At 42.2% G+C, this 25,285-nt stretch overlaps 1 protein-coding gene across 5 annotated transcripts in view; it reads left to right on the top strand.

Moving 5' to 3' along the window:
- Positions 1-25,285, top strand: part of LOC308594862 (cytosolic phospholipase A2 epsilon-like) — an 85,434-nt gene that overhangs the window by 39,071 nt on the left and 21,078 nt on the right. For 4 of the 5 annotated variants that reach the window (XM_081208308.1, XM_081208306.1, XM_081208309.1 and 1 more), the window contains 6 exons: positions 8,728-8,794; positions 11,392-11,546; positions 11,720-11,815; positions 14,500-14,537; positions 14,937-15,072; positions 20,955-21,091. In XM_081208308.1, coding sequence (XP_081064434.1) covers positions 8,728-8,794; positions 11,392-11,546; positions 11,720-11,815; positions 14,500-14,537; positions 14,937-15,072; positions 20,955-21,091 — 629 coding nt within the window. Of the gene's footprint in view, positions 1-7,406; positions 7,953-8,727; positions 8,795-11,391; positions 11,547-11,719; positions 11,816-14,499; positions 14,538-14,936; positions 15,073-20,954; positions 21,092-25,285 lie in introns of those variants that run through there. The other variant, XM_081208310.1, reaches the window with a different exon arrangement.

The raw sequence follows: 25,285 nt of genomic DNA, 5'->3' as shown, positions 1-25,285 counted from the left end.
AAACCTGCAAGCTATGTGGTCACTTATTTCTACGGAGATAGTCCAATCAGCAGCCTGGGAAATTAGCAAGGGCAGCAATATGTTGGGTGCATGGCGCACAGGCTGAATTCTAAACGAGGTCTAAAGCATGCGCCCCTCAGTGAAACTCCCAGTTTGATGTAACACAGGACAGTTACGAAAGATGTAGCTTCGGTGAACCGCCCCAAGTTCTTCCAATGAAGGGCAGTATATGAAAATGAATGAAAGAATGAATGAATAGTTTAATACAACCAGCATGATGATAATGATTAGATTAATTACCCACCCTTCACTGAAGCTAATAATCTGTGGGATGTGAGTAGGGAATCAGATGCAAAAGAGCAGTGCCGGATTTACGTACAAGCTAAACAAGCTATAGATTAGGGCCCCACTCTTTTGGGGGCCCCCAAAAAAATTAACGGGAAAAAAAACTTGATGTACATTTCCAAAATATAAGATAAAGAACAAATAAAATAAAAGCTACATTCAGCACAGTGTTTTGTGTTGTGTAGGCACTATGATGTAAGTAATGGGCCCCACCTCCTAGCCCGCTCCCTAAAATATCACTGGTTTGCTGATTTCTATATATAGGGTGCCTACATTCTGCATGGACTGATTGCATGGCAACATATGCAAATGGCTTTAGATACCTATTAGGTCCATAAATTACCATATAGCATATATTCAACACAAAAAACAGCGATAATTTGTTGTTGACAAAGGACAGCTGGACATATAAAGGGTCCCATTACCTTCAGTAGCTTAGGACCTCATTAAACCTAAATCTGGCCCTGTAAAAGAGAATAGAGCTCCTACATATGTAATAGAAGTGTGAAAGAGGAGATTTCAGAAATGCATGCAAGTTATGCCTGCAGAAATTCCCTCCTCTACACAACTTTCTAAGGTGGAAGTGGCTAGACATGTGGGAAGAAATAGAGCGCGAAGGGAGACTTCCGGTCGGCGCCAGCGTTAATGGCGGTCCTCTTTCCGAGCTCCGGAGGAGGACTGCTCTGCGAGTTCGGGTCTGACCCGCTACGGCAAGCGGGGGACCCCTAAAATCACAGGTGCAGAAGCCTGTGAACAAGGAGACTCGGTGGGCACCAGAAGCGCCCCCCCTTACTGCAGAAAGAGCCTTTTTAAAGGCTCTGGAACGGCATTGGGAGAGCGCGGTGCTGAGAGTCGCTACCCAGCCCGCAGAGTGAAGCCGCGTCGCCATTGACGGAGAGCGCTGATTCCTTCCTACAAATCTGGACTGATAAAACCTGTGAGTAAGATTGAACGCTAATTTGGAACCTTTTAAAGGAAAATTCGGCTGAAAACGGGGATGGTAAAAATTAAGGAAGTCTGCCTCCCCTGACTGCATGACAGCTAAAAGCAACGGAATTTTAAAGCTGCATCCGTATGTGACTTTTTTATTTGACAACTTAAACCTGACATTGAACTTAGATCTCCCCTCTAGCAAGCAGGGCAGAGGGGAGGAAAAAAGGACATTAAGAACTGCACGATCTATTTAAAAAGGGAAAACCCTTCTGCTGCCTCACTGCCCTGAAGCGGACTGCCAAATAAGGCATTAAAGCACTGAACTGTCTTTAACTCCTGGGAAAGTTACATAGTTGAAGTTTCCTCTGTTACAAAGTTTTCGGACTCTGTTGTTACAGTTTATTGGAGCATGTTGAAATTGTATCTACTGGGAAAGGTGCTGTAAAAGACTTTTACAAGCCTCCTGATATTTTTGTCTTTAACTTCTTTGTCTCCGTATTCGGACATTTTGGTTTGCTCCCTCTAGAGGGCTAAAGTAACGGCTGTAACAGTTCAGGACAGTGGAATTTTCCATCAGAGGACTATTCCCTTGGGAACGACCTTGGGACATGAGTGGCTCAGCAGAAGAGATAACCACAAGAGCCAAAGCAAAGCAACAACAACAACAGCAACAGCAACAAAAGAAAAGAGGCTCAATCACTGGCGCAACCCCTACAGGAACAACAGGACAAGAAAAAGTGACAGCTGCTTCCATGGAGTCAGTGACACAAGCGCTTCTCAAGATAAATCAGTCTTTGGAGAACTTGACAAAGCAGAGTACAGAAAATACACAGAAATTAACAGAGTTAACAGCAAGATTGGATTTGAATACAGAATCCATAAATAAGCTGGTCCAAGAAAATTCCGCAACACGTAAGATTGCAGAGGAAGCCAGAGCTATTGCTGGAGAGACTCAACAGAATTTAGAACCGATTGCTAAAAAAGTTTATGAACATGATACAACTCTGGCTTTGTGGGATTTACAGAGAAAGGAAAGAAATTTGAAATTAAGACTGATTCCCGAGAGCGAAGGAGACAACCTAGTGGAGTTTCTGACACGAGAGTTTGCTGATTTCTGGGAAGACCTGGAGGATGAAGAAATAAAAATAACAACAGCATTCAGACTGGGCAGAAGACAGAACAGAAAGACCCCGAGGGACTGCTTGATTACCCTTAGATCGAAGGAAGAAAGGGACAAAATACTAAAATTACATTACGGAAGGGCCTTGCAAATTGAAAATTCACCTATACAGATTTTTAAAGATATCCCTAAACATATCTTGGAGCTGAGAGCCTTTTATAAGGACTTGGTTTATCTGTTGAAGAAGAACACCATCCCTTTCAGGTGGGAGTACCCACAAGGACTGTCTTTTGACTATAAGGGAAAGAAGGTGAAAATAAAGACAATACAAGACAAAGAAAGATTCCTGGAAAGAAATCAAGAGGACTTACAGAAGGGAACTGTGGATCCAATTGCAGAACAAAGGAGAGCACTAGACATTCTTAACCTATCGTACGGACTTGACCCAGCACCATCAGAGGAAGAGCAACAACTTGGAGCGGTTGGAGGAGTAACAGAAAAATAACAAGATGGCCCTGCAATTCCTTAGTTGGAATTGTAATGGGCTGAACATGCCTTTGAAGAGACGTCAAGTATTCCACATTTTGAAAAGAGAACAATTGGACTTGATTTGTTTACAAGAAACTCATATAACCAGAGTACATAGGAAACTACTTATAAATAAAAGATTAGGACAAGAATTTATCTCATCGGATAAAGTTAAGAAAAGAGGAGTCGTGATTTATGTAAAAGAAAAATGGGCCCCAAAAATGATGTTTAAAGATGAACAAGGAAGATACCTGGCAGTGGAAATACAAGTACAAGGAGAAAAATATCTAATAGTTGGAATTTACGCACCAAATGAAGGCAAAGAGAAATTTTTCAAGAAACTCCATGAAACTTTGACGGACTATTTGGATTATAATATGATAATCATGGGAGACATGAATGGTGTAGTCTCTACAAATATGGACAAAGCACAAAGACTGACAATCTCCAAGGAAGGGAGACTTCCGAAAACCTTTTTTGAGATGATGGAAAATATGGACCTAATAGACATATGGAGAACAAGGAACCCTCTGGAGAGAGAGGGAACCTTTTTCTCCCAAGCAATGATGACCTGGACCAGAATCGACCAAATTTGGATTACTAGTGGGATGGCTCCAAAGATCAAGAAAATAGAAATCTGCCCAAAAACCTGCTCCGACCATAACGCCTTGAAGATGGAAATGAAACTTACAACAACTGGTCAATTCAGATGGAGGATGAACGACACCCTGTTTAGAGATAAAGAGATTCACATGAAGGCCCAAAAAACTTTAAAGGACTATTTTGAAATAAACCTAAAGGCCGATGTGGAAAAAAGAGTGATATGGGACGCAAGTAAAGCTGTGATGCGAGGATTTTTGATTCAACAAAATTCAATCAAGAAGAGAAAGCAGAATGAGAAGAAGGAAAAGATTTTGGAAAAGATAAGAGAAGGAGAGAAAAAATTAAGATCAAAACCGAAGTCCCAGGAGATTTTGAGAGAGATTAAGTTATATCAAACACAATATATGGAATTGATGAATCAAGAGATTGAATGGAAAATAAAGCAAATGAAACAAAAGACATTTGAATCGGCAGATAAATGTGGTAAACTTCTGGCATGGCAATTGAAGAAAAGGCAGAAACTAAATACAGTTACAAGCCTAGAAGTGGATGGAAAGAATATATCTAAGCCCAATGAGATTAGAAACTGCTTTCTGAGTTATTTCAAAAAACTTTATTCTCAAGGACCACAAAACGAAGAGGATATAGATAAATTCCTTAATAAACATGGATTACAGAAAATCTCTCATCAAAGCAAGGTGGACTTAAACCAGAGAATAACAGAACAAGAGATAGAGGGTGCCATTCAAGACATGCAATTGGGCAAATCTCCAGGGCCAGATGGACTGACTTCCAGATATTATAAATCTTTGAAGGAGTGGTTGGTTTATCCGTTAAAGGAAGTCTGCAACGAGATTTTAGAGGGGGAAAAGGCACCGGAATCGTGGAAAGAAGCGTATATTTCACTCATACCAAAGACAGAGACTGAAAAGACTCAACTTAAGAACTACCGCCCAATATCATTACTTAATGTGGATTACAAAATTTTTGCAGACATTTTGGCAAAAAGATTTAAAAGAGTGTTGATGGAGAAGATTCATAAGGACCAAGCAGGCTTTCTCCCAAAAAGGCACCTATCAGACAATGTAAGGAATATAATAGACATTTTGGAATTGCTAGAGGTGAAAATAAACACTAAAGCAGTGGTGATCTTTGTGGACGCGGAGAAAGCCTTTGACAACATTTCTTGGAGTTTTATGAAAAAGAATCTTCATGGGATGGGGGTAGGCCAAGGATTTGAGAATGGTATGGGTGCGATATACTCTGAACAAAAAGCCAAGTTGATTGTAAATAATGTGATAACTGAGGAACTTAAAATAGAAAAAGGAACACGACAGGGATGCCCAATTTCCCCATTGCTTTTTATTTCTGTCCTGGAGGTGTTGCTGAATATGATTAGAAATGACCAGCAGGTTAAAGGTGTACAGGTCGGAGTTAAACATTATAAGTTAAGGGCATTTGCAGATGACTTAGTATTGACCCTACAAGAGCCAAACACTAGTACGAAAAGGGTGTTGGAGATAATTCAACAATTTGGCCAGGTAGCTGGATTCAAACTGAATAAACAAAAAACGAAAGTTTTAGAAAAAAATTTAACAGTCATGGAGAAGGAGAAATTTCAAGAAGAGACAGGCTTGACAGTGGTCAAGAAGGTGAAATACTTAGGGGTTTATTTGACATCTAAAAATTTGAATTTGTATAAGGACAATTATGAAAAATGCTGGTCAGAAATTAAAAAAGATCTAGAAATATGGTCAAATTTGAAACTGTCAATGTTAGGCCGAATTGCAGTTATTAAGATGAATGTATTGCCTAGAATGTTATTTTTGTTTCAAACCTTACAGATTCTTGACAAGATGGACTGTTTCAAGAGGTGGCAGAAAGATATTTCAAAATTTGTCTGGCAGGGCAAAAAGCCCAGAATTAAATTTAAGATATTGACAGATGCCAAAGAAAGAGGGGGATTTGCCCTGCCGGATTTAAAATTGTATTATGAAGCAGCTGCGTTTTGCTGGCTGAAAGACTGGATGCTCCTCGAGAACACAGACATGCTGGATCTGGAAGGGTTTAATAATGCATTTGGTTGGCATGCATATTTATGGTATGACAAAATCAAGGTGCATAGGGCCTTCAAAAACCATATTGTTAGAAAAGCATTGTTTAATGTTTGGATAAGATACAAAGATTTGTTGGAAAACAAAACCCCTAGATGATTGTCACCCTTGGAGGCTAAGGCATTGAAGAAACTCAATATGGAGGCCGGATGGCCAAAGTATTGGGAAATTCTGGAACAGGATGGAGATAAATTGAAATTACAGAGTCATGAGAAACTGAAACCTAAATTACAAGACTGGCTTCAATATTTCCAAATAATGGAGGTTTTTAAACAGGACAGGAAAATTGGCTTTCAGGTGGAAAAATCAAAATTAGAGACTGAACTGCTAGAACCCAATACTAAGAATTTGTCAAGAATGTATAATTTGCTGCTGAAATGGAACACACAAGACGAAACAGTTAAATCGGCTATGATTAAGTGGGCACAGGACGTTGGGCAGAACATTATGTTTGCTGACTGGGAATGGTTGTGGAACACCGGTATTAAATTCACGGCATGTAATGCCTTAAAGGAAAACATTATGAAAATGATCTACAGGTGGTACATGACCCCAGTCAAGCTAGCAAAAATTTATCATTTGCCTGATAATAAGTGTTGGAAATGTAAAGAAACTGAAGGTACTTTCTATCACCTTTGGTGGACGTGCCCGAAGATTGAGGCTTTCTGGGAAATGATATATAATGAAATGAAAAAGGTACTTAAATGCACTTTCCCTAAAAAACCAGAGGCCTTTCTCTTGGGCATCGTCAGCCAATTGGTGTCAAAGAAGGACAGAACTTTTTTTATGTATGCCACAGCAGCAGCAAGAATACTCATCGGAAAGTATTGGAAGACACAAGATCTACCCACCCTGGAAGAATGGCAGATAAAAGTGATGGACTATATGACATTAGCCGAGATGACTGGCAGAATTCGCGACCAGGGAAAGGAGACGGCGGAAGAAGATTGGAAGAAATTTAAAATTTACCTTAAGGACTACTATAAACTTGCTGAATGCTAGAATGTCGAGGTTTTGAGTAAGAAAGGGTTACAGCGATATAAGACTAGACTAAAGGAAAGATTAAGAGGACAGAGGACTGACAGAAATATTTAGAGTTGCTAAAAACTTTTGGACATTGGGATGCAGAAAGGGGAGGTATGGGGAAGTCTGAGAAACATGGTTTACGAAAAGAAGGTTATGAAACTATACATGTGTGTATGTCTTTTTATATGTTTGTATTGTTTTAAAAAAAATTGTAAAATCAATAAAAAAAATTATATATAAAAAAAGAAATAGAGCGCGATGTGGTTACTGCAGATAGGAAATAGCATCATGAAACCATGACACATCATCATGAATAAAAACAATAATATATGATAATATTAAACCCTAAAATATAATAAAGGATTCAAAATCTGTCCTGTACATGCTCATGAAGCAAACCCAGTCTCTGATTCGTCTGAAAATTAAGTCCTATAACTATCAGATTGAGGGATGCGGGTGGCGCTGTGGGTTAAACCACAGAGCCTAGGGCTTGCCGATGAGAAGGTTGGCGGTTCGAATCCCTGTGACAGGGTGAGCTCCCGTTGCTCGGTCTCTGCTCCTGTCAACCTAGCAGTTTGAAAGCACGTTAAAGTGCAAGTAGATAAATAGGTACTGCTCTGGTGGGAAGGTAAACGGCGTTTCTGTGCACTGCTCTGGTTCGCCAGAGGCGGCTTAGTCATGCTGGCCACATGACCCGGAAGCTGTCTGTGGACCAACGCCAGCTCCCTTGGCCAGGTAAGTGAGATGAGTGCCGCAATCCCAGAGTTCTTCACTACTGGACCTAACAGGGGTACCTAACTATCAGATTAACCCTGGGACCTTTGCGTGAAGGATGGGTAATAAATAATAATAAAATATCCGTGACCATTTCAAATATATACTTGAAGGTAATAAAACCACCGATATTCTATTTTATTAAATTCTAGTCATTAAATTTTATTAAATACGGTGATTAAAAGTAGATTCATATATTGAAGCATCTGTTTATTATGGTCAGTGACCAGTAGAGTCTCTCTCATATATATAAGACTTTGGCTGAAAGGGATGAGATGTTAGGAAGCACACATACCTGCATGCTCTCCTCCTTGGTAACATCTTCTACTACAAAACATATGACATTATATCTGATCTCTTGGCCCACACAAGTAGTAGCTAATAAAACTGACTGGGGTTGTGGATAAACACCATAATGATGTCATGCTACCTGTTTTATATTAGCAGATGTCACTGTGGGGAGAGGAAGGAGAGACATGGGCCTATATGAGACAGAAGCAGGATCCCTGGTGTGTTGAGTCTCTGGGCCAAAATTATGCAGCCAGGTTCTGTGCATGTGTACCAAGAAATATGCACTTATGATAATTACTCAAAAGCAAGGCCCACTGTATTCAGGGGTAAGCGTGCTTAGGACTGCAGCTGTAATTTATGGTTAAGATCATTTCTAGAAGCTTGGTCAATTCTTTTCACATTTGGGCAGGAGGACTAAGCCATTTCACAACAAAATACCATCGAATGAGTTCATCATGTATGTCTCTTGTGGCTTAGCAGTCACTATGTTTATGCACATTTATGTTGATGTCATGCATTTACAACTGGCAAACAGCTCTGGCACCATCACAGGGATGATGAACCTTTTTTCAGTCGAGGGCTGCCTTCTCCAAAGCTTTCCAAACATTTCATGTTGGTGACACACTTTTTAGACATGCATCATTTCTCGACACAGTAATTCAGTTTTACTAGCAAACGGAAGGGTTACTAACCGCTTTCCAGCCCTGGGAGCAGCGTGGGAAGCGTTCGTGTGACACACCTACATCAACACACTAACGTGTAGTGTGTAATCTGTCAGGGCCCCCTAGTTTCAGCTCCCCCCTTCCCCCTCTGCCCACCATTTTGGGCTCTCCCATACTCCCATGAAATGGACTGAGGGCCATATGCCAACCCCTATTCTATAACTTATTGGCATATTCCAGGCTTGTTCTAAAGGACCTGTTACATCACAGCTACGTCGTGACCAGTAAGGTTTTACCTTATGCTCTTTTATTTCCCTTTCTCTTCTTATAGTCTCGTGAAATTTCCTACTTGGGTGTACAGGAGAATGGAGGGACAGCAATGAAGAAGAAACAAGGTGGTTAATATGTACCTTTATGTATAGCTATAAATAGATTTACAGTTAATGGTTTCAAAGGTTTTATCATTAAAACCCTTTACTTGCTCATTAAAAGTCTCATCGCTGGACCTTTGCAAACAAACACTTTGGTTATTTTGCTATTTTAATGTTGTTGTTGTTTAGTCGTTTAGTCATGTCCAACTCTTCGTGACCCCATGGACCAGAGCACGCCAGGCACTCCTGTCTTCCACTGCCTCCCACAGTTTGGTCAAAACTATTTTAATATGATGTGCTAATTTGCTTCCACTATAGTGTCTAATCAAATAATACTTATTTTGAACACAAATGTAAGCGCAAGCCCGAATGGGGGGGGGGGAATCAAAGCTGATTTAAATGATCAAGTGTATACTAAGACATATTGATGTAGTATCTTTTACATAGTAAGTAAATGAATGATTATCATAATCTATAGGTCTCAATGCATTTAAGGTGGTGTTCCCTTTGAAAACTGCATTTAAACTAAAGCATGGAATACATCTGGGCAATATTGCTCAGTTGCAATTAGCACTTCATCTTATTATGCCTGTTCTATATCAGCCACACTATCTCCCAGTCCATTTCCAGGCCCAGCCCAAGTTTATTGAAGGGTAGGGTTAAAAAAATATCAGTAATCTTAATTGGCACCTTAGCAGAATTAATTATCTTATGAAATCATAATTTCATCGCCAACAGCATATGTGTGAAAGATTAATGGTGGAATGGAATGTTCTGATTGATGTTGGCATGCACATCTTCTCGGCTTGGCTCCTGATCCCCAGAGTTCTGGCACTTGTCCCACACACACCAGTGTCAAGAACTGAGCTTCAGAAAACTGAGCAAATGTGGCAGCAAACTATAGAGCTGTGAACCTACCACTAGAGCAGGGGTGGCTGGTGGCCATTAGGAGTGGTAGGGCAGAAGGCAGAGAGGCCAACAGGAGGTGAGCCAGAGCCAAGGACAGGCGAAGCCCATTAATTTTACTTTTGTCCCCATCCTCCTCCCACTTGAGTTCTACAAGAGTAAAACTGAGACTGAGGAAGAAGCTGGCAGGCAGTGTTACCCTCTGAACTAGTTGTAGGTAAGAAGGCAGGCAAGTAGTGGCTGGCTGAGGGCAGACTAAGGTTGGTAGGGCCTAATGCCCCATTTGCCCTAATCCAGTGGCCCATCTAGTTCTCAAAATGGCCAACCAGATGCCTATGGGAAGCCTCCAAGCAAGACCTTCCTGTGATTCCCAGCAACTGATATTCAGTAGCATACTGCCTCCACCATATAGCCATTATGGTTAGCAGCCCATTCTTTATTCTTTCATGGATTTATCTAAACTTCTTAAAGTTTTGTCAGAAGGTAGGCAGGTGATCTCGGAGGAATCAAGACTGCAGTCAGAGGGGCAGTGCCCTATTTTCCATAATGGACCAGACTCCATTGAACCAGAGGCATCACAAAATCTCCTCCAGCTAGAAATGGAGGTGGGCTAGTGGTAGTTGCGTGTCGAGGTCCCCAAGCTACCCCCCAATAACTCACACATCACACATCAATTTTGGTTTGGGTTTTTGGCACGATTTTGGCCACAACTTTATTTAAATACATCCAAGTGAGTGGTTGCTTAGGCATTGGTTCCGACTATCTGTCCTTGCCCAGGGGACAGAACTGGACTTCCGGATTCCAGTGAAAGCCAGTGCGGGAAACAAATTTTGGGGAGAAAATGAAGCTGGGCCTCAGTCCCTCACTTCTCACCCTCATTCTCCTGGTGGCTTGCACGGCCCAAGTCTGATGCCAGGGACAAGGACGAAAAGAATGGCAAGCCCCTGGATTCCTTTAACGGAATTCCCTTTCCGCACCACCATTGGAGGGGTAGGCACTTACCCCTCCACCAACCAATCTGAACCAATGCCTAACCGCCAACCTTACAAGTTGTGACAATTTGCTACGCAGTAGGCAAAACCAAATGGCACCAGCCAATCAGCCAAATGGACAAATTCCTACCAGGCCCCTGCCTCAAAGCAGACGACCCCATGACAGGCATAGCAAGGTCAAGTGAACAACCCCCCCCCCCAATACAGGGAGGGTGGGCGGGTGATCCGGTGCAAGCAGCCAAGAGAACGCTCAAAGTTGGGTGACCAGTATTTAAAACCTCTGACCCCTCTTTCAAAATTGGCAACAAGCAGTTCTCCCCAGTGACCCGATTAACCAATACACTGCCTGGGTCCCTCCACAAATCCGCCCAGCAACAATGGGGTGGCTTGTATCCCCCACCGCAACACACGCTCTCTGCTAGGGAGAACACATTTTACATACCTACACATCTGGAAGGGAGAGTGAGGTCACATGAGAATGGCACTGACACCAGTAAGATTTGTTTGGACCAGGAGTCGCCAAAATGGGGCTCTCCAGATGTTGGATTGAAGCTCACGTCAATACTCATCCGGCATGGCCATCAGTCAGAGGAGATGGGAGTTGTAGTCCAGCAACATTTTGAAGGCAGCACGTTGGCTACCCTTTTGCTAGAATTTATACATGTTCATGAACTGAATAAAGCTATGTTGTGACAATTACATCAGGGTTCTTTATGTCCTTTGTAGAGCAAAACTTCACATTCTCTGTGAAAGGATCCTATGAAGAGAGCCAGGACTTTACGTTGGGCTCTGAGCTGTGCCCTGCTGATCCTCTTGTGTTTCACTGCATCAAGAATATGGAATCTGCACTGGAGAGTGAACCAGCAAAGAAGCCACACTCTGTACGTTTTTAAACCTTCTCTTCAATTTAAAAAGCAATGTAAAGCTACCTCCACTGTATAAAATGCTTTCATTTTATATCAAAATACCGAGGAGGCTACACTTTCTCAAGACATATATATGGTCTGGAGAAAGTGTGTGAGCATAATTTTAATTTTTCTTCTTTCTCTTTTAGTGTACTCCTGGTGAAAGTAATGATGCAAATAAAAGACTTTGCTTCACTTTGCCTCTTGATTCACTTAGTATGGAAAAAGAAGTGACCATAGGCAAGGTACCGTAAGTATTGTTTCGTAGTAGAAGAGGAAAATCAGGCAGGAAATATATTTATTTATTTTAGTATATGTGCTGCCAAATTCATTTGTTTATTAACAAAATTCATACACCACTTGATTGTATGTGTGTGTGTGTGTGGGGGGGGGAATCCTCCAAGTGGTTGTTCTATTTACAAATAGAAGATGAATAGCAGATGATTAGTAAGTCAGCAATTACATACTATCCATCAGTGTTTTGTTTCCCCCCCAAAAATATTCATTTTATAAAAACAAACAATACAAACAAATTCTTGTCTTATCCTTATTTTTTCTAAACATTGTTAAGTGAGCTTCCCCAAGTCCCCCCCTATCTGATTTTCATTTTACCTCATCTTTAGCAGTTTACATATATCATAATTTTTAATCATTTTTTAAAATCACACTTACTTAAAATCTTCACATCCCTTGCAAATCTTACTATTTTAAAATACACTATCTTCTACTTCTAACCCTACAGCCTGTATCCACTTCCAAAGCTATTCTAAGATTTAAATATTAACATATTTTTTCAAATATTCTTTAAACTTCTTCCGATCTTCCACCGTCTCTTCTCTCTGGTCCCGGAGTCTCCCAGTTAGTTCGGCAAGTTCCATATAGTCCATCATCTTCATCTGCCATTCTTTGATAGTTGGTACATCTTGTTTCTTCCAATTCTTCGCTAATAATCTTCTCGCAACTGTTGTGGCATACAGGGAAAAAAGTAACATCCTTTTTGGGGATTTCACCCCACTCTATCCATCACAGTGTTAAGGGGCTTCAGTTAATTGTAGCAGGACCATAGAATCTATAATTCCATGAGACCACAGGAGGCTGCCTCATACCAAGCCAGAGTCATGGGTCTGTCTAGCTCAGCATCGTCTATGCTAGTATTCCCCAATCTGGTACCCCATCCAGATGTTGTGGACAACTCCCATCAGCCCCAGCCAGCATGGCCAATAGGCAGGGTGAATGGGAATTGTAGTACAAAACATCTGGAGAGCATCAGGGTGAGGAAAGCTGATCTATACTGACGGGCAGCAGCTCTCCAGAATTGGGATCTTTCCCAGTCTTACCTAGAGAGCCAGGGATTGAACCAGAGACTTTTTCTGTGCAAAGTACCTGCTGTACCTCTGAGAGCCAGTGTGGTGTAGTGGTTAAGAGCGGTAGTCACGTAATCTGGGAAACCGGGTTCGCGTCTCCGCTCCTCCACATGCAGCTGCTGGGTGACCTTGGGCCAGTCACACTTCTGTGAAGTCTCTCAGCCCCACTCACCTCACAGAGTGTTTGTTGTGGGGGAGGAAGGGAAAGGAGAATGTTAGCTGCTTTGAGACTCCTGAAGGGGAGTGAAAGGCGGGATATCAAATCCAAACTCTTCTTCTTCTTCTTCTTCTTCTTCATCTTATCAAGTTGGTAAGGATAATTCTACGCAAAAATATGGAGAAACTGGAATGGGCAGGACAAATTTATTGATCGTTCAGTGTCTGGAAGTACAAAATCTGGGGCACAGAAGGTTCAACATTTAGGTATGGGGAAATTGCACCCAACATGGTCCTGCTAGAAATTATGTGGGCAGGATGATGATGATCATACAGAAAGGAACTGTGCCACTGCTGCATTTGTATGATTCCTTAACACACATTGCCAGAAAGCCATGGGAATAAATGAAGGGAAGCAGCTCACACACCACCACCAGTAAGTGTGCAAGGGAGAACCTGTGGCACTTCAATTCAATTGGACTCCAATTCACATCCGCCAGCATGAAAAAATAGGAATTGGAGCCCAGCAACTTAAGCGTTTCTCGGCTAATGACACCTGCTTTTTCAAACTTGAAGAAGTGATTCATACATTTTGCCTATCATGCTTGTGAATAGGATGACTGCAGTCAAGGGAGAACTTAGCTCCTTTAAGAGTTGTGTAGAAAGAAGGCTGTGTAGAAAGACTCCATGGGGTCACGAAGAGTCGGACACGACTAAACGACTAAACAACAACAGAACAATGTGCTTCAATGAGCAAAACCTTTTCTCATCTTTGGATGACAGACTATAGGTGTTTATGTAACCTCATCCACACAACTATTAAAGGTCCAGTTGCTGTGGCTACTTGTGGATTAAATTCTGGTGGAGATATGCTTCCCTCCCTCCCTCTCTCCCTCCCCCCCTCTCTCTCTTACACTCACACACGCTAGTGATTTCTAAAAGTTGCATGGATTGTTCTGCAGCTCCTAATATTACTTCATGGACTTCTACTACTACTACTACTACTACTATTCATACTCCACCCATTTGACTGGGTTGCCCCAGCCATTCTGGGTGGCTTCCAACATTTATAAAAACATAATAAAATATTAAACATTAAAAACTTCCCTTTACTGGGCTGTCTCCAGATGCCTTTTAAAGGTTGTGTAGTTGCTTATCTTCTTGGCTTAGGGGTCACATAACTCCATACCCTCCAATATTTCTCTGATGAAAATAGGGGTGTTCTGAGTAAAAGCGGGACATTCCAGGATCAAATACAAGGCCCCATTTTGCTAGCCCTGAATGGAAGTATGTGTGATGTGTGGCTGCTGCCTGCTTTCCTCTGGGGATACCAGGCAGGAAGACCAAACAGTAAGTCATGTTATGGCAGGTTACTGACAACATTCCATCTTCTCTCTCTCTCTCTCTAGGACAAAACAGTTGATCTATGTGTGGACGTGAAAGAATGGTAACATGATAGTGTTAATTTTACCCAACTCTGCCTACTTGACTTCTATTTACTATCTGAAATATATATCTAAATAATTAGAGCATTATAGTACATTGAGGGGGGCTCCTAGGATTTGGCCAGATTTGGTACATGAAGTATTTACATGAAACTAGTAAATACTAGCTGTGGGGGATAATATAGGGAATGAAGTTTAACTCTCCCACTGCCAAGGTCCTGAAGCTGCTATTGGCCTCTAAGAGGGGTCAATGGAAGCTTTCCTTGAAATGGAAACATTTGCTTTGGATACGTGTTTTTTGTTGAGACTGTGGCTCTTCATAAGAACATGATAACAAATGGAGGGTGGGGGGGATGCAGTGCACTGATGCTTTCTTTGTTCTGCTCTGGCCTACATGCAAGGCTGAGGAACCTGGATGTGCGTTTGGGGTATGAACTATGTATGGATGAACAAACAGTTATACAGAAACGGAAGAAGTTTGTTGCAGCTGCCCTGGAAAGGGCTCTCGGCTTAAAGAAGGGCTTACAAGATCATGAGGTACGTAGGACAAAATTTTGCATAATAAATATTTGGTATGAAGGATTTAGCCTCTCTCTCTTTTTTTTACCAAAAGATGCTTCGTAGGCACAGTTTGACTGTGTTTTTTTAATTTGTGTGACTGTTTTCAGCAAATAAAACAAACAAACAAACAAACAAACAAACAAACAAAATACTGCAAATCCACCATTTACGGGATACAGTAAAGGCTGAATTCACCATAAAGGGATATATTTGAACACGTATGTGTTGGGATACTGCCAGGGAGACAAAGTCCATCATGACTCCACGTCGTCTCCGGACGTCCATCGATCTCCTGTAGACACGCAGTATCAGCAATTAGCGACACGAGCTCCAGAAATAGCTTGCCACATTCCAGAGCTGATGCACGCTCTATCAGCAGATAATGCACAGCGAAAGATGCACTCAGGAGAGCATTATTTACAAGTTTATTCAGCGTTGATCAGAACAAAGAAAACATGACTGCCTGCTTCAGTGTCTCAGGTGCAGAGAGAGAAACGAAAGCATAGACACAACAGAAACATCCTGTGAACAGGAAATACGCAGGCTGTGACACAAACATCCTGCTCCCTTTTAAGGTGGAACAGAAATATCCTAACAGTATGAACACAGGATGGAATCCGGTTGCTGCTCTGTATGCTGTTGCTCCTCCAAACAGATTTTCAGAGAGCACTTGGAGCTGCAGGTGAGAGGGGAAATTGGTCAAACTTTCCTCCCACTATCAGTAGACACAATGGCAGACTTTGGCACACACACACCCACTGCCTCTTGCACTCCATTCTAGAGTATCATTGTGGTGCCCCAGCAGTGTGGCACCAAGTGTGGCTGAACCAGTGTGCTACCCTAAAACCGCCTCTGGTAGACATGTTCCACTGGGGAAACCCTTTGTCTGCCCATAGCTTGGTATTGTCTGCTTTGAGTGACAGTGGTTTTCCCAAGTCCCTGGCATTACGTTGGTCTTAATGAACTCCCAAGCCAATGGAGATGCTTGGGATTAAATTGTGGACCTTATGCAAATGTGTGCAAAACTCAGATCTGCGGGTATAGGGCAGTATACAAATTAAACAAACAAACAAAATGTACCACTGATCTATAATGCCTCCCCATGAGAGACAAGCAGAAGATATAGGGGCAGGGTGTGGTTGGTTGTCTGTGGTTGGCTGCAGTGGGGTTTGTTTGCATTTGTGATGGGAGAGGGCTTGTTGAGTCAGATAAGCCAGATTGATTCATATGCTGCTGGTGGATTGTTGTTGTTGTCTTGTTGAACTATGTTTGTGATAAAGGGGAATCATACTGGGGTGAAGGCACCCTCTTCTGTTTGTCCCCGTGTCAGTTTCAGTTGGTTAGCTTTTATAGTAAGGCCGCTTCCCATACAATTTGATACCATTGGTCCATGTTTACTCCTAACAGGTCTCTCCAGTGTCTGGCTATGAGGTTTCTGGCTGCTGAGAGTAGGTGGGTTATAAGCTCTGTATAATGTGAGTGATCATTATGATCTTGGAAGATGTTCAGTAGGGCCAGTTCTGGCGTGAGTTCTAATGCCTGTTTAGTTATTTTGCATATTTCTTGTAGAAGTGCTGTCCAGAAGGGTTGGGTTTTAGGGCATTCCCACCACATGTGGAGGTATGTGCCTATAGATCTGCAGCCTCTCCAACATCTTGGTGAGTTTCCTGGTCGTATCAATGCCAGTTTCCATGGTGTTAAGTACCACCCGTAGGTGAGTTTCAGAGTGAGTTTCCTTCTTCTGGCTGATGTGGACTTAAAGGGAGGTTTAGATCACATTCTAGTCCATTGGGTGGGATTTATTTCATAGCCTATGTCATGCTCCTATTGTTTTTTGATTGCATCAAAGGGGTTTGTGGGATTTTGGAGCAGTATGTTGTATATTGTGGATAGCATCCCTTTGCTGTGTCCCTTTGCTGTCAGGAGAAGGTTTTCAAAGATGGTCAAGGACCTAGTGTAGTTTATTCTGCCACTTATGGAGTTAGGTTGGGGGAATCCCGATTGGGAGGGTTTGGAATAAGTAGGTTAGATTTGGGAGCGTGATCATTTTGATCATGGGTATTTTGTCTATGAGGGTGAATTTTGGTTTAAACCTTTTATTTCCATACCTGTGATATCTGGGGCTGCTCAGAGTTGGATTGCTAGGCATTCCAGGGCCAAGATGAATAGGAAGGGAGACAATGGGCATCCTTGTTTTGTGCCTCTTTGGATTGCTGTGCTATTGGAGTCCATATTGTTAATTCTGCATTTTGCTGAGGCTTGGGGATAAATTTGTTTGAGGGTTTGTAGGAAGTTGGGGCCAAATTTCATGTTAGTTAATACTGCTAATAGATATTGCCATTCTTTTTTTAAAATTGGGTTTTATAAACAAGAATAATGTTATACAAACAAGTGTACCAAGTTTCATGTCATTTGTATATCGCAAAAATAGCATAATAAATTGGAAAAATATCGGGACTTCCGGGGGAGGCGCCTCCAGCAATGGCAGAATTTCTCTGACCGGGAGGAATCTGCTCCGTGGAAATCTGGGTCTGGCTGCCATGGCGAAGGCGGAGACCCGTTAAAATCACAGCCGGGAGAAGCCTGTGAACGTGGGATTCAGCGGGCACCTTTTGCGCCTCCCCCACTTGCGGGGAACCCCAGTTTTTGGGGCTCCGGAGTGACGTGGGGTGAGCGGCGCGGTGCATCGAATCGTCTGCTTCTTCCACGGAGCGAAGCCGCATAGCTGTTGCCGGAGAGTGCTGACCTTTTTCTGTGGACAATTTACTTTAAAGGAATTACCCGTGAGTAGAGCTGAAATGGAAGAATTGGATCTCTAAAAGTTTAATTTGGTATCGTAACGGGGAGGTTCAAAACAGGAAGTCCGCCTTCCCTTTTTGTAAATAGACTGAGGCAATGAAGTTGCAAGCTGGAGTCCTGGAAGGTCTTTTGTAAAAGATCAAATTTCCAACGGTAAAGAACATTAAACCCCCTCTTGGAGGCAGGAGAAGAGAGGGGGAAGTTGTGGATCGAGTATGCCTGCGGGAGAGAGCGAGGAGGCTTAAAACACCGCCGCTCTGACCCTGGAAACGGGCTGCTAAAGACTGACGTTTTTTCCTTTTTCCTTTTTTTTTTTTTTGAATGTTCATTGACAGCGTTTAGAACGTTCATTGACAGCTAGCTAAATAAGAGAAATACATTGTTTCTACTGTTTCCGGTTGTTTTTTAAAAAAGGAGGAAAGTAACTGAAAATTGAAACTAACTTCGGATTATTGAAACTGTGTTTAAAAGAGGGCATATTGACCGATACAAATACAATCTGTTTTCCCCTAGTGGAAGCTTTTGAAATTGGTTACTTTATAGGAGCTGGGCTAGGGGAATTTCCAGCTGCAAGATAAAAAAAGTGTGAGACTTTGGAATTGACCTTGAATCTCTTAAGTGTTATGGCAAATGGAAAAGAAAAAACAGACGGGATGTCGACAGAGGAGGCCTTAGTGGCTGCATTATTGAAAATAAACGATTCACTGGAACAACTCCATAAGAAGACAGATGCGATAAATGTGAAATTGGATGTTGCAAATATTAAAACTGATTTAATTGTAGAAAGTTTAAATAATTTGGGACAAAAGGTGAATACTAATTCAGAAACCACCCAGAAACTGATACAGGAATCTACTCTGGAACAGTAAACTGCAGATGAAGTCAGGGAAAAAACCCTTGCTGCTGAATCTAAAGTAATACAACTGGAGAGGAGAGTCCCATCCATACAAAGACAACTTGATGAACATAACCTGACATTCGTTATGATTGAACTTAAAGAAGAACGGATGAATTTGAGGACCAGAGCCCTATCTGAATTGGAAAAGGAAAGCCTGACAGAGTTTCAGGAGGCGACAGGACTAACATTGGTTGAGAAAGAGAGGTATTTGGGGGTTAGTATGACCGCCAAAAATGTGAAACTGTTCAAGGACAACTGTGAAGGATGTTGGATTGAAGAGAAGGGGGATTTGGAAATATGGACAAATCAGAAGTTGTTACTGTTGGGCCGAGTTAATGTGGTGGGGATGAGGGCTGCTGTGTTGCTGGGGATGTTTCAAACATTGCAAGCTCTGGATGGAGGGTCTCAAGAGGTGGCAGAGGGATGCTCCTAGAGTTGTTTGGCAGGGCAGGAAGCCTCGAGTCAAACTTAAGATATTGATGGATGCTAAAGAAGGAGGTGGACCTGCCCTGCCATACCTTTAAACTGTTAGGATATTTCCGTTCCACCTTAAAAGGGAGCAGGCTTTGTGAGTCAGAGTCTGCGCATGTCCTGTTCACAGGATGTTTATGTTTGCTATTGCTTTCGTTTCTCTCTCTGCTGGAGACACTGTCACAGGCAGTCATGTCTTTCTTTGTTCTGATCAACGCTGAATAAAGCTTGTAAATAATACTCTTCTGCGTGCAACTTTTGGCTGTGCATTATCTGCTGATAGTGTGTATGAGCTCTAGAATGTGGCAATATATTTTCTAGAAACTCATGTCGCTAATCGATGATACTGCGTGCCTACGGGAGATCGATGGATCGTCCGGCAAACGGCTTGGGGCCATGATGGACTTTATCTCCCTGGCAGTATCCCAACAGTGAACCATCTGCTTTTTGCTGGTTGAGAGAATGGTTGCTTCTTGAAAACACTGAAGTGTTGGATAATGGCAGATGAAGTTGATAGACTATAGGGAATTAGCAGAAATGAGTGGCAAGATCCGAGACCAGGGTGAAGAGTTGGTGGAAGAAGATTGGAAAAAGTTTAAAGACTATTTATAGAAATATTGAAAAATTAAGGAATGTTAGAAAAATGTTGGAATGAAATTACATGGCTTTAGTAGAAATGTCATAAGGAATTAAGTATAAATAGATTAATAGAAAATTAAAGGAAAAGTATGGTAAGAATGTGTTAAGATAATTATAGAACAGAAAACAGAGTAAGCTGGAAAGGAATTGCTGAAACAAATAATAGAAGTGGAATACAAAAAGGGAGGTGTGAGGAAGTCGCTGGAAATAAGAGAATGAAATATAAGATATTGAATGAAATTTGATTTATTTTATTGTTGTTGCATTGTTTTGTTAGTTTATTGTATTGTATGTGTTTTTTCTTTCTTTTAGTGTTTAATTTTTTTGGAAAAGTAATAAATATTATTTTTTAAAATATTGGAAAAATATCTACAATGTATGTTTTATTATTAGTGGTCAATCACAGGTTCTTGGCTCATGAATTGGTTTAAACAATTAGGAAGGAAGGAAGGAAGGAAGGAAGGAAGGAAGGAAGGAAGGAAGGAAGGAAGGAAGGATTTCCATTCAAAGCAATCAAAGGCTTTAAGGATGTGCCATTGGTGCTGCTGGTCCTCAGGAGCTCCACGCGGTTGTGGCGTTTGCCATCTTGCCTTGCCGGAACTCTCCCAAGGTTCCATTTATTAATCTTACTATCCTTATTGTGAAACAGAGAGGAAGTTGGTCTAGCAGGCAGTGACAGAGCATGTCTCCATGCCGCCCTTTGTGTGTGTGTCTGTGCCCTGCATTGAGGTTGGAGTGAGGTGCGGGGATGAATGGAGCCCACCACACCCACCCAGTCCCTGCCACCGCTGGAGTGACACCAGCCCAAGTGGCATGATTGTTGCACCCTCCTTGCACTGCCCTCCCCAGATTTGAACCTTGCTTCCTTCAGAGGATGTACAACTGACTTCAATATCAAAATCATACTAAGAGTGACTTCAGCATCCTATTTAGAAAGAAAGAACAGGGGCTGTGAGGACCTCATCGTATTATCCCCATGTATTACTTTTAATCATTGGTTTCTTAATGCACCCTAACATTTGATTATTAAAAAATGTTTTATGTTGAACAGGTGCCAGTGGTGGCTGTCATGACAACAGGAGGAGGTGCCAGGGCATTCACAGCTTTACATGGCAACCTGTATGGTCTTCAAAAATTGAATCTTTTAGATTGTATTTCATACATCACTGGATCATCTGGCTCCACATGGTAAGGATGGTGCAATGACAAGTTCCCTTTTGACATTTGTGACTAAACAGTGGTCCATATATGGCTGCCCAGAAACTTTTCTGTGAAGGGGAACATGGAGAATAGCCGGTGTGCTGTTAGAAACTTGCCAGGCTTGAAAGTAAGTAAAGTGGTGGTAAAAGCTCACAACACAGGCTTAGCCTATAAATCCTCTATTGGGTCCCCCCTTCTTTTCTGTAGAATAGCTTCTAAAGCAGGCATAGGCAAAGTCGGCCCTCCAGATGTTTTGGGACTACAACTCCCATCATCCCTGACCACAGGTCCTGTTAGCTAGGGATGATGGGAGTTGTAGTCCCAAAATATCTGGAGGGCTGAGTTTGCCTTTGCCTGCTCTAGAGGGCAGTGCACCATCAAGTGACCAACCAGCTACTGCAGACAACTGAAATAAAACGTCCATTGCTGTTAAAATGTTTGAAATTTTGCAGACAAATAATTTCATAATTCAGTAGAACTTTTACTGTGATACTGAATAACTAATACTGAAGAAAGGCAGTTTCTTTCTGCGCTCATAATGCTTGTAGACTGTGCTGCATTTATATCAACATAACACCAAGGAAGGAAATAAGCAACTTAACGTGCTGTAGAGGGAAAATCTCAGGCATTCAGAAACTCAGAGAATAAAGTGCTGGATAGGGTAGGGAATGGAGGGAGGGAGTGGAGGGGGAAAACGAGGTAAGCTGATACATTACTAGAGCACCAAATGAATTATTAGTCATGAGAGGCAATGAAATTATTGATATATATTATCTGTTACCATAACAAAGATTACCATAATAAAATTAAGATTAATTAAATTAAGATTACCATCATAAAAGACAAAAGTGGAAAGGACCTAAGAGAAGCAGAAGACATCAAGAAGAGGTGGCAAGAATACATAGAGGAACTATACCAGAAAGAAATGGATGTCTCGTGTACCCCAGGTAGTGTGGTTGCTGACCTTGAGCCAGACATCCTGGAGAGTGAAGTCAAATGGGCCTTAGAAAGCACTGCTAATAACAAGGCCAGTGGAAGTGATGATATTCCAGTGAACTATTTAAAATTTTAAAAGATGATGCTGTTAAGGTGCTACACTCAATATGCCAGCAAGTTTGGAAAACTCAGCAGTGGCCAGAGGATTGGAGAAGATCAGTCTACATCCCAATCCCCAAGAAGGGCAGTGCCAAAGAATGCTCCAACTACCACACAATTGCACTCATTTCACACGCTAGCAAGGTTATGCTTAAAATTCTCCAAGGCAGGCTTAAGCAGTATGTGGACCGAGAACTCCCAGAAGTGCAAGCTGGATTTTGAAGGGGCAGAGGAACCAGAGACCCAACTGCAAACATGCGCTGGATTATGGAGAAAGCTAGAGAGTTCCAGAAAGACATCTACTTCTGCTTCATTGACTATGCAAAAGCCTTTGACTGTGTCGACCACAGCAAACTATGGCAAGTTCTTAAAGAAATGGGAGTGCCTGATCACCTCATCTGTCTCCTGAGAAATCTCTATGTGGGACAAGAAGCTACAGTTAGAACTGGATATGGAACAACTAATTGGTTCAAAATTGGGAAAGGAGTACGGCAAGGCTGTATACTGTCTCCCTGGTTATTTAACTTATATGCAGAATTCATCATGCGAAAGGCTGGCCTGGATGAATCCCAAGCCGGAATTAAGATCGCCAGAAGAAATATCAACAACCTCAGATATGCAGATGACACAACCTTGATGGCAGAAAGTGAGGAGGAATTAAAGAACCTTTTAATGAGGGTGAAAGAGGAGAGCGCAAAATATGGTCTGAAGCTCAACATCAAAAAAACGAAGATCATGGCCACTGGTCCCATCACCTCCTGGCAAATAGAAGGGGAAGAAATGGAGGCAGTGAGAGATTTTACTTTCTTGGGCTCCATGATAACTGCAGATGGTGACAGCAGTCACGAAATTAAAAGACGCCTGCTCCTTGGGAGAAAGGCGATGGCAAACCTAGACAGCATCTTAAATAGCAGAGACATCGCCTTGCCAACAAAGGTCCATATAGTTAAAGCCATGGTTTTCCCAGTAGTGATGTATGGAAGTGAGAGCTGGACCATAAAGAAGGCTGATCGCTGAAGAATTGATGCTTTTGAATTATGGTGCTGGAGGAGACTCTTGAGAGTCCCATGGACTGCAAGAAGATCAAACCTATCCATTCTTAAGGAAATCAGCCCTGAGTGCTCACTGGAAGGACAGATTGTGAAGCTGAGGCTCCAATACTTTGGCCACCTCATGAGAAGAGAAGACTCCCTCGAAAAGACCCTGATGTTGGGAAAGATTGAGGGCACAAGGAGAAGGGGACGGCAGAGGACGAGATGGTTGGACAGTGTTCTCGAAGCCACAAACATGAGTCTGACCAAACTGCGGGAGGCAGTGGAAGACAGGAGTGCCTGGCGTGCTCTGGTCCATGGGGTCACGAAGAGTCGGACACGACTAAACGACTAAACAACAAATTATCTGTTTCAGGAATGGGGAACCTGTGACCCTTCAGATGCTGTTGGACTCCAACTCCCATAAGCCCCAGGCAGTCTGGCCAGCTGTCAGGGTTGGAGTCAGTGTCAGTCTAGCAACATCTCTGGGCCGCTGGTTCCCCACTTCTGATCTATTTGCTTCCTGCACACTCACCCATGATGCTAAAACTCTGATTAAGGAGGAGAAAGAACATGCACAATGTATTAGATTAGGAAATAAGCCTGTGTAATGGAGTGCCTTGTTTAGATGTGATAAACTGACATGCTGGTTAATATGTGGGAATTTCTTGTTCATCATTGGTTGTCCTTGGACATTTTCTTATCTTTTATGTCATTTATCTTTTCTCCAGAAACAGGGTGGAGGTGAGAATAAATCCCTGATCTAGGCTCATAAGAGAAAGGGTGGGATTCAAATATAAATCATTCAGATATAAATACTGTTGTGGTTTTTGTTTTTGTGAGGGGGCAGGCGGTGGTTAGCTATATGGTGCCTGAATCTCTTATAATTCCTGGATCCAGCAATGGAGAACTCAATTGTTGAATTAGCCAGACAAAGTACTGCCTAAGCATGATAAAAAAATTCCTTCCTGTAGCACCTTAAAGACCAACTAAGTTAGTTCTTGGTATAAGCTTTCGTGTGCATGCACACTTCTTCAGATACACACGAAAGCTTATACCAAGAACTAACTTAGTTGGTCTTTAAGGTGCTACAGGAAGGAATTTTTTTATTTTGACTATGGCAGACCAACACGGCTACCCATCTGTAACTGTGCCTAAGCATGGTCATTATTCTGACAAAGGAAGTGGCCTTGTGCCAGAGGGCAAATGAGTGGGTTGCCTCCCTCACCTGCCTGGTAGTGAGAAAGACAAAACCCAGTGTTTGTGAGTGAGCTGATTTTCGAAGCATATATCCTAGATACACCATAGTCTTTGCTGCCCCTCATTCCAAGGAAAATGAACTCTGCATAAGCGCCTGAAATCCCTGGGATTTTGCACTATTCTGAGACAAGGGTGCCTGTATGATACAGTGGTGCCTCGCAAGACGAAATTAATCCGTTCCGCGAGTCTCTTCGTCTTGCGGTTTTTTTGTCTTGCGAAGCACGGCTATTAGCGGCTTAGCGGCTATTAGCGGCTTAGCGGCTTTAAGAAAAAGGAAACAAACTCGCAAGAACTCGCAAGATGTTTCGTCTTGCGAAGCAAGCCCATAGGGAAATTTGTCTTGCGGAACGACTCAAAAAACGGAAAACTCTTTTGTCTTGCGCGTTTTTCGTCTTGCGAGGCATTTGTCTTACGAGGTACCACTGTATATGGTTTATTTACACATATATGCAACCTAAGCCTACGATGGAGGGGCTCACAGCATTAACACCTCAGAAGGTCTTGCTTCTCCCATAGTCACAGCGTTGGATTCTAGCAGTCTCTCACACTCTCTGGCTTCTGCCTGCTTCTAGCTCAGCTTACACACGCACTTACACTTTTAACCCAGCACCTACACAGGGACAGCTTATTCATTTAGAGCAAGTTTCTGGTCTTCACAATGTCTTCAGGCCTTCTTCTTTCTCCTTGGTGCACTCTCCCAGTCCCAGTTCCATACAGAGTGAACGAATGAAACTTTATTTGCGTCAGCCCTTGGCCACAGCAACAAAAGAACATTGCGATGCACACAGAACCAAAT

Source organism: Podarcis bocagei (genome assembly GCF_964188305.1).
Source record: "Podarcis bocagei genome assembly, chromosome: 1".
NCBI classification, from domain to species: Eukaryota; Metazoa; Chordata; class Lepidosauria; order Squamata; family Lacertidae; genus Podarcis; species Podarcis bocagei.
This window is presented reverse-complemented; position numbering and strand designations above follow the sequence as displayed.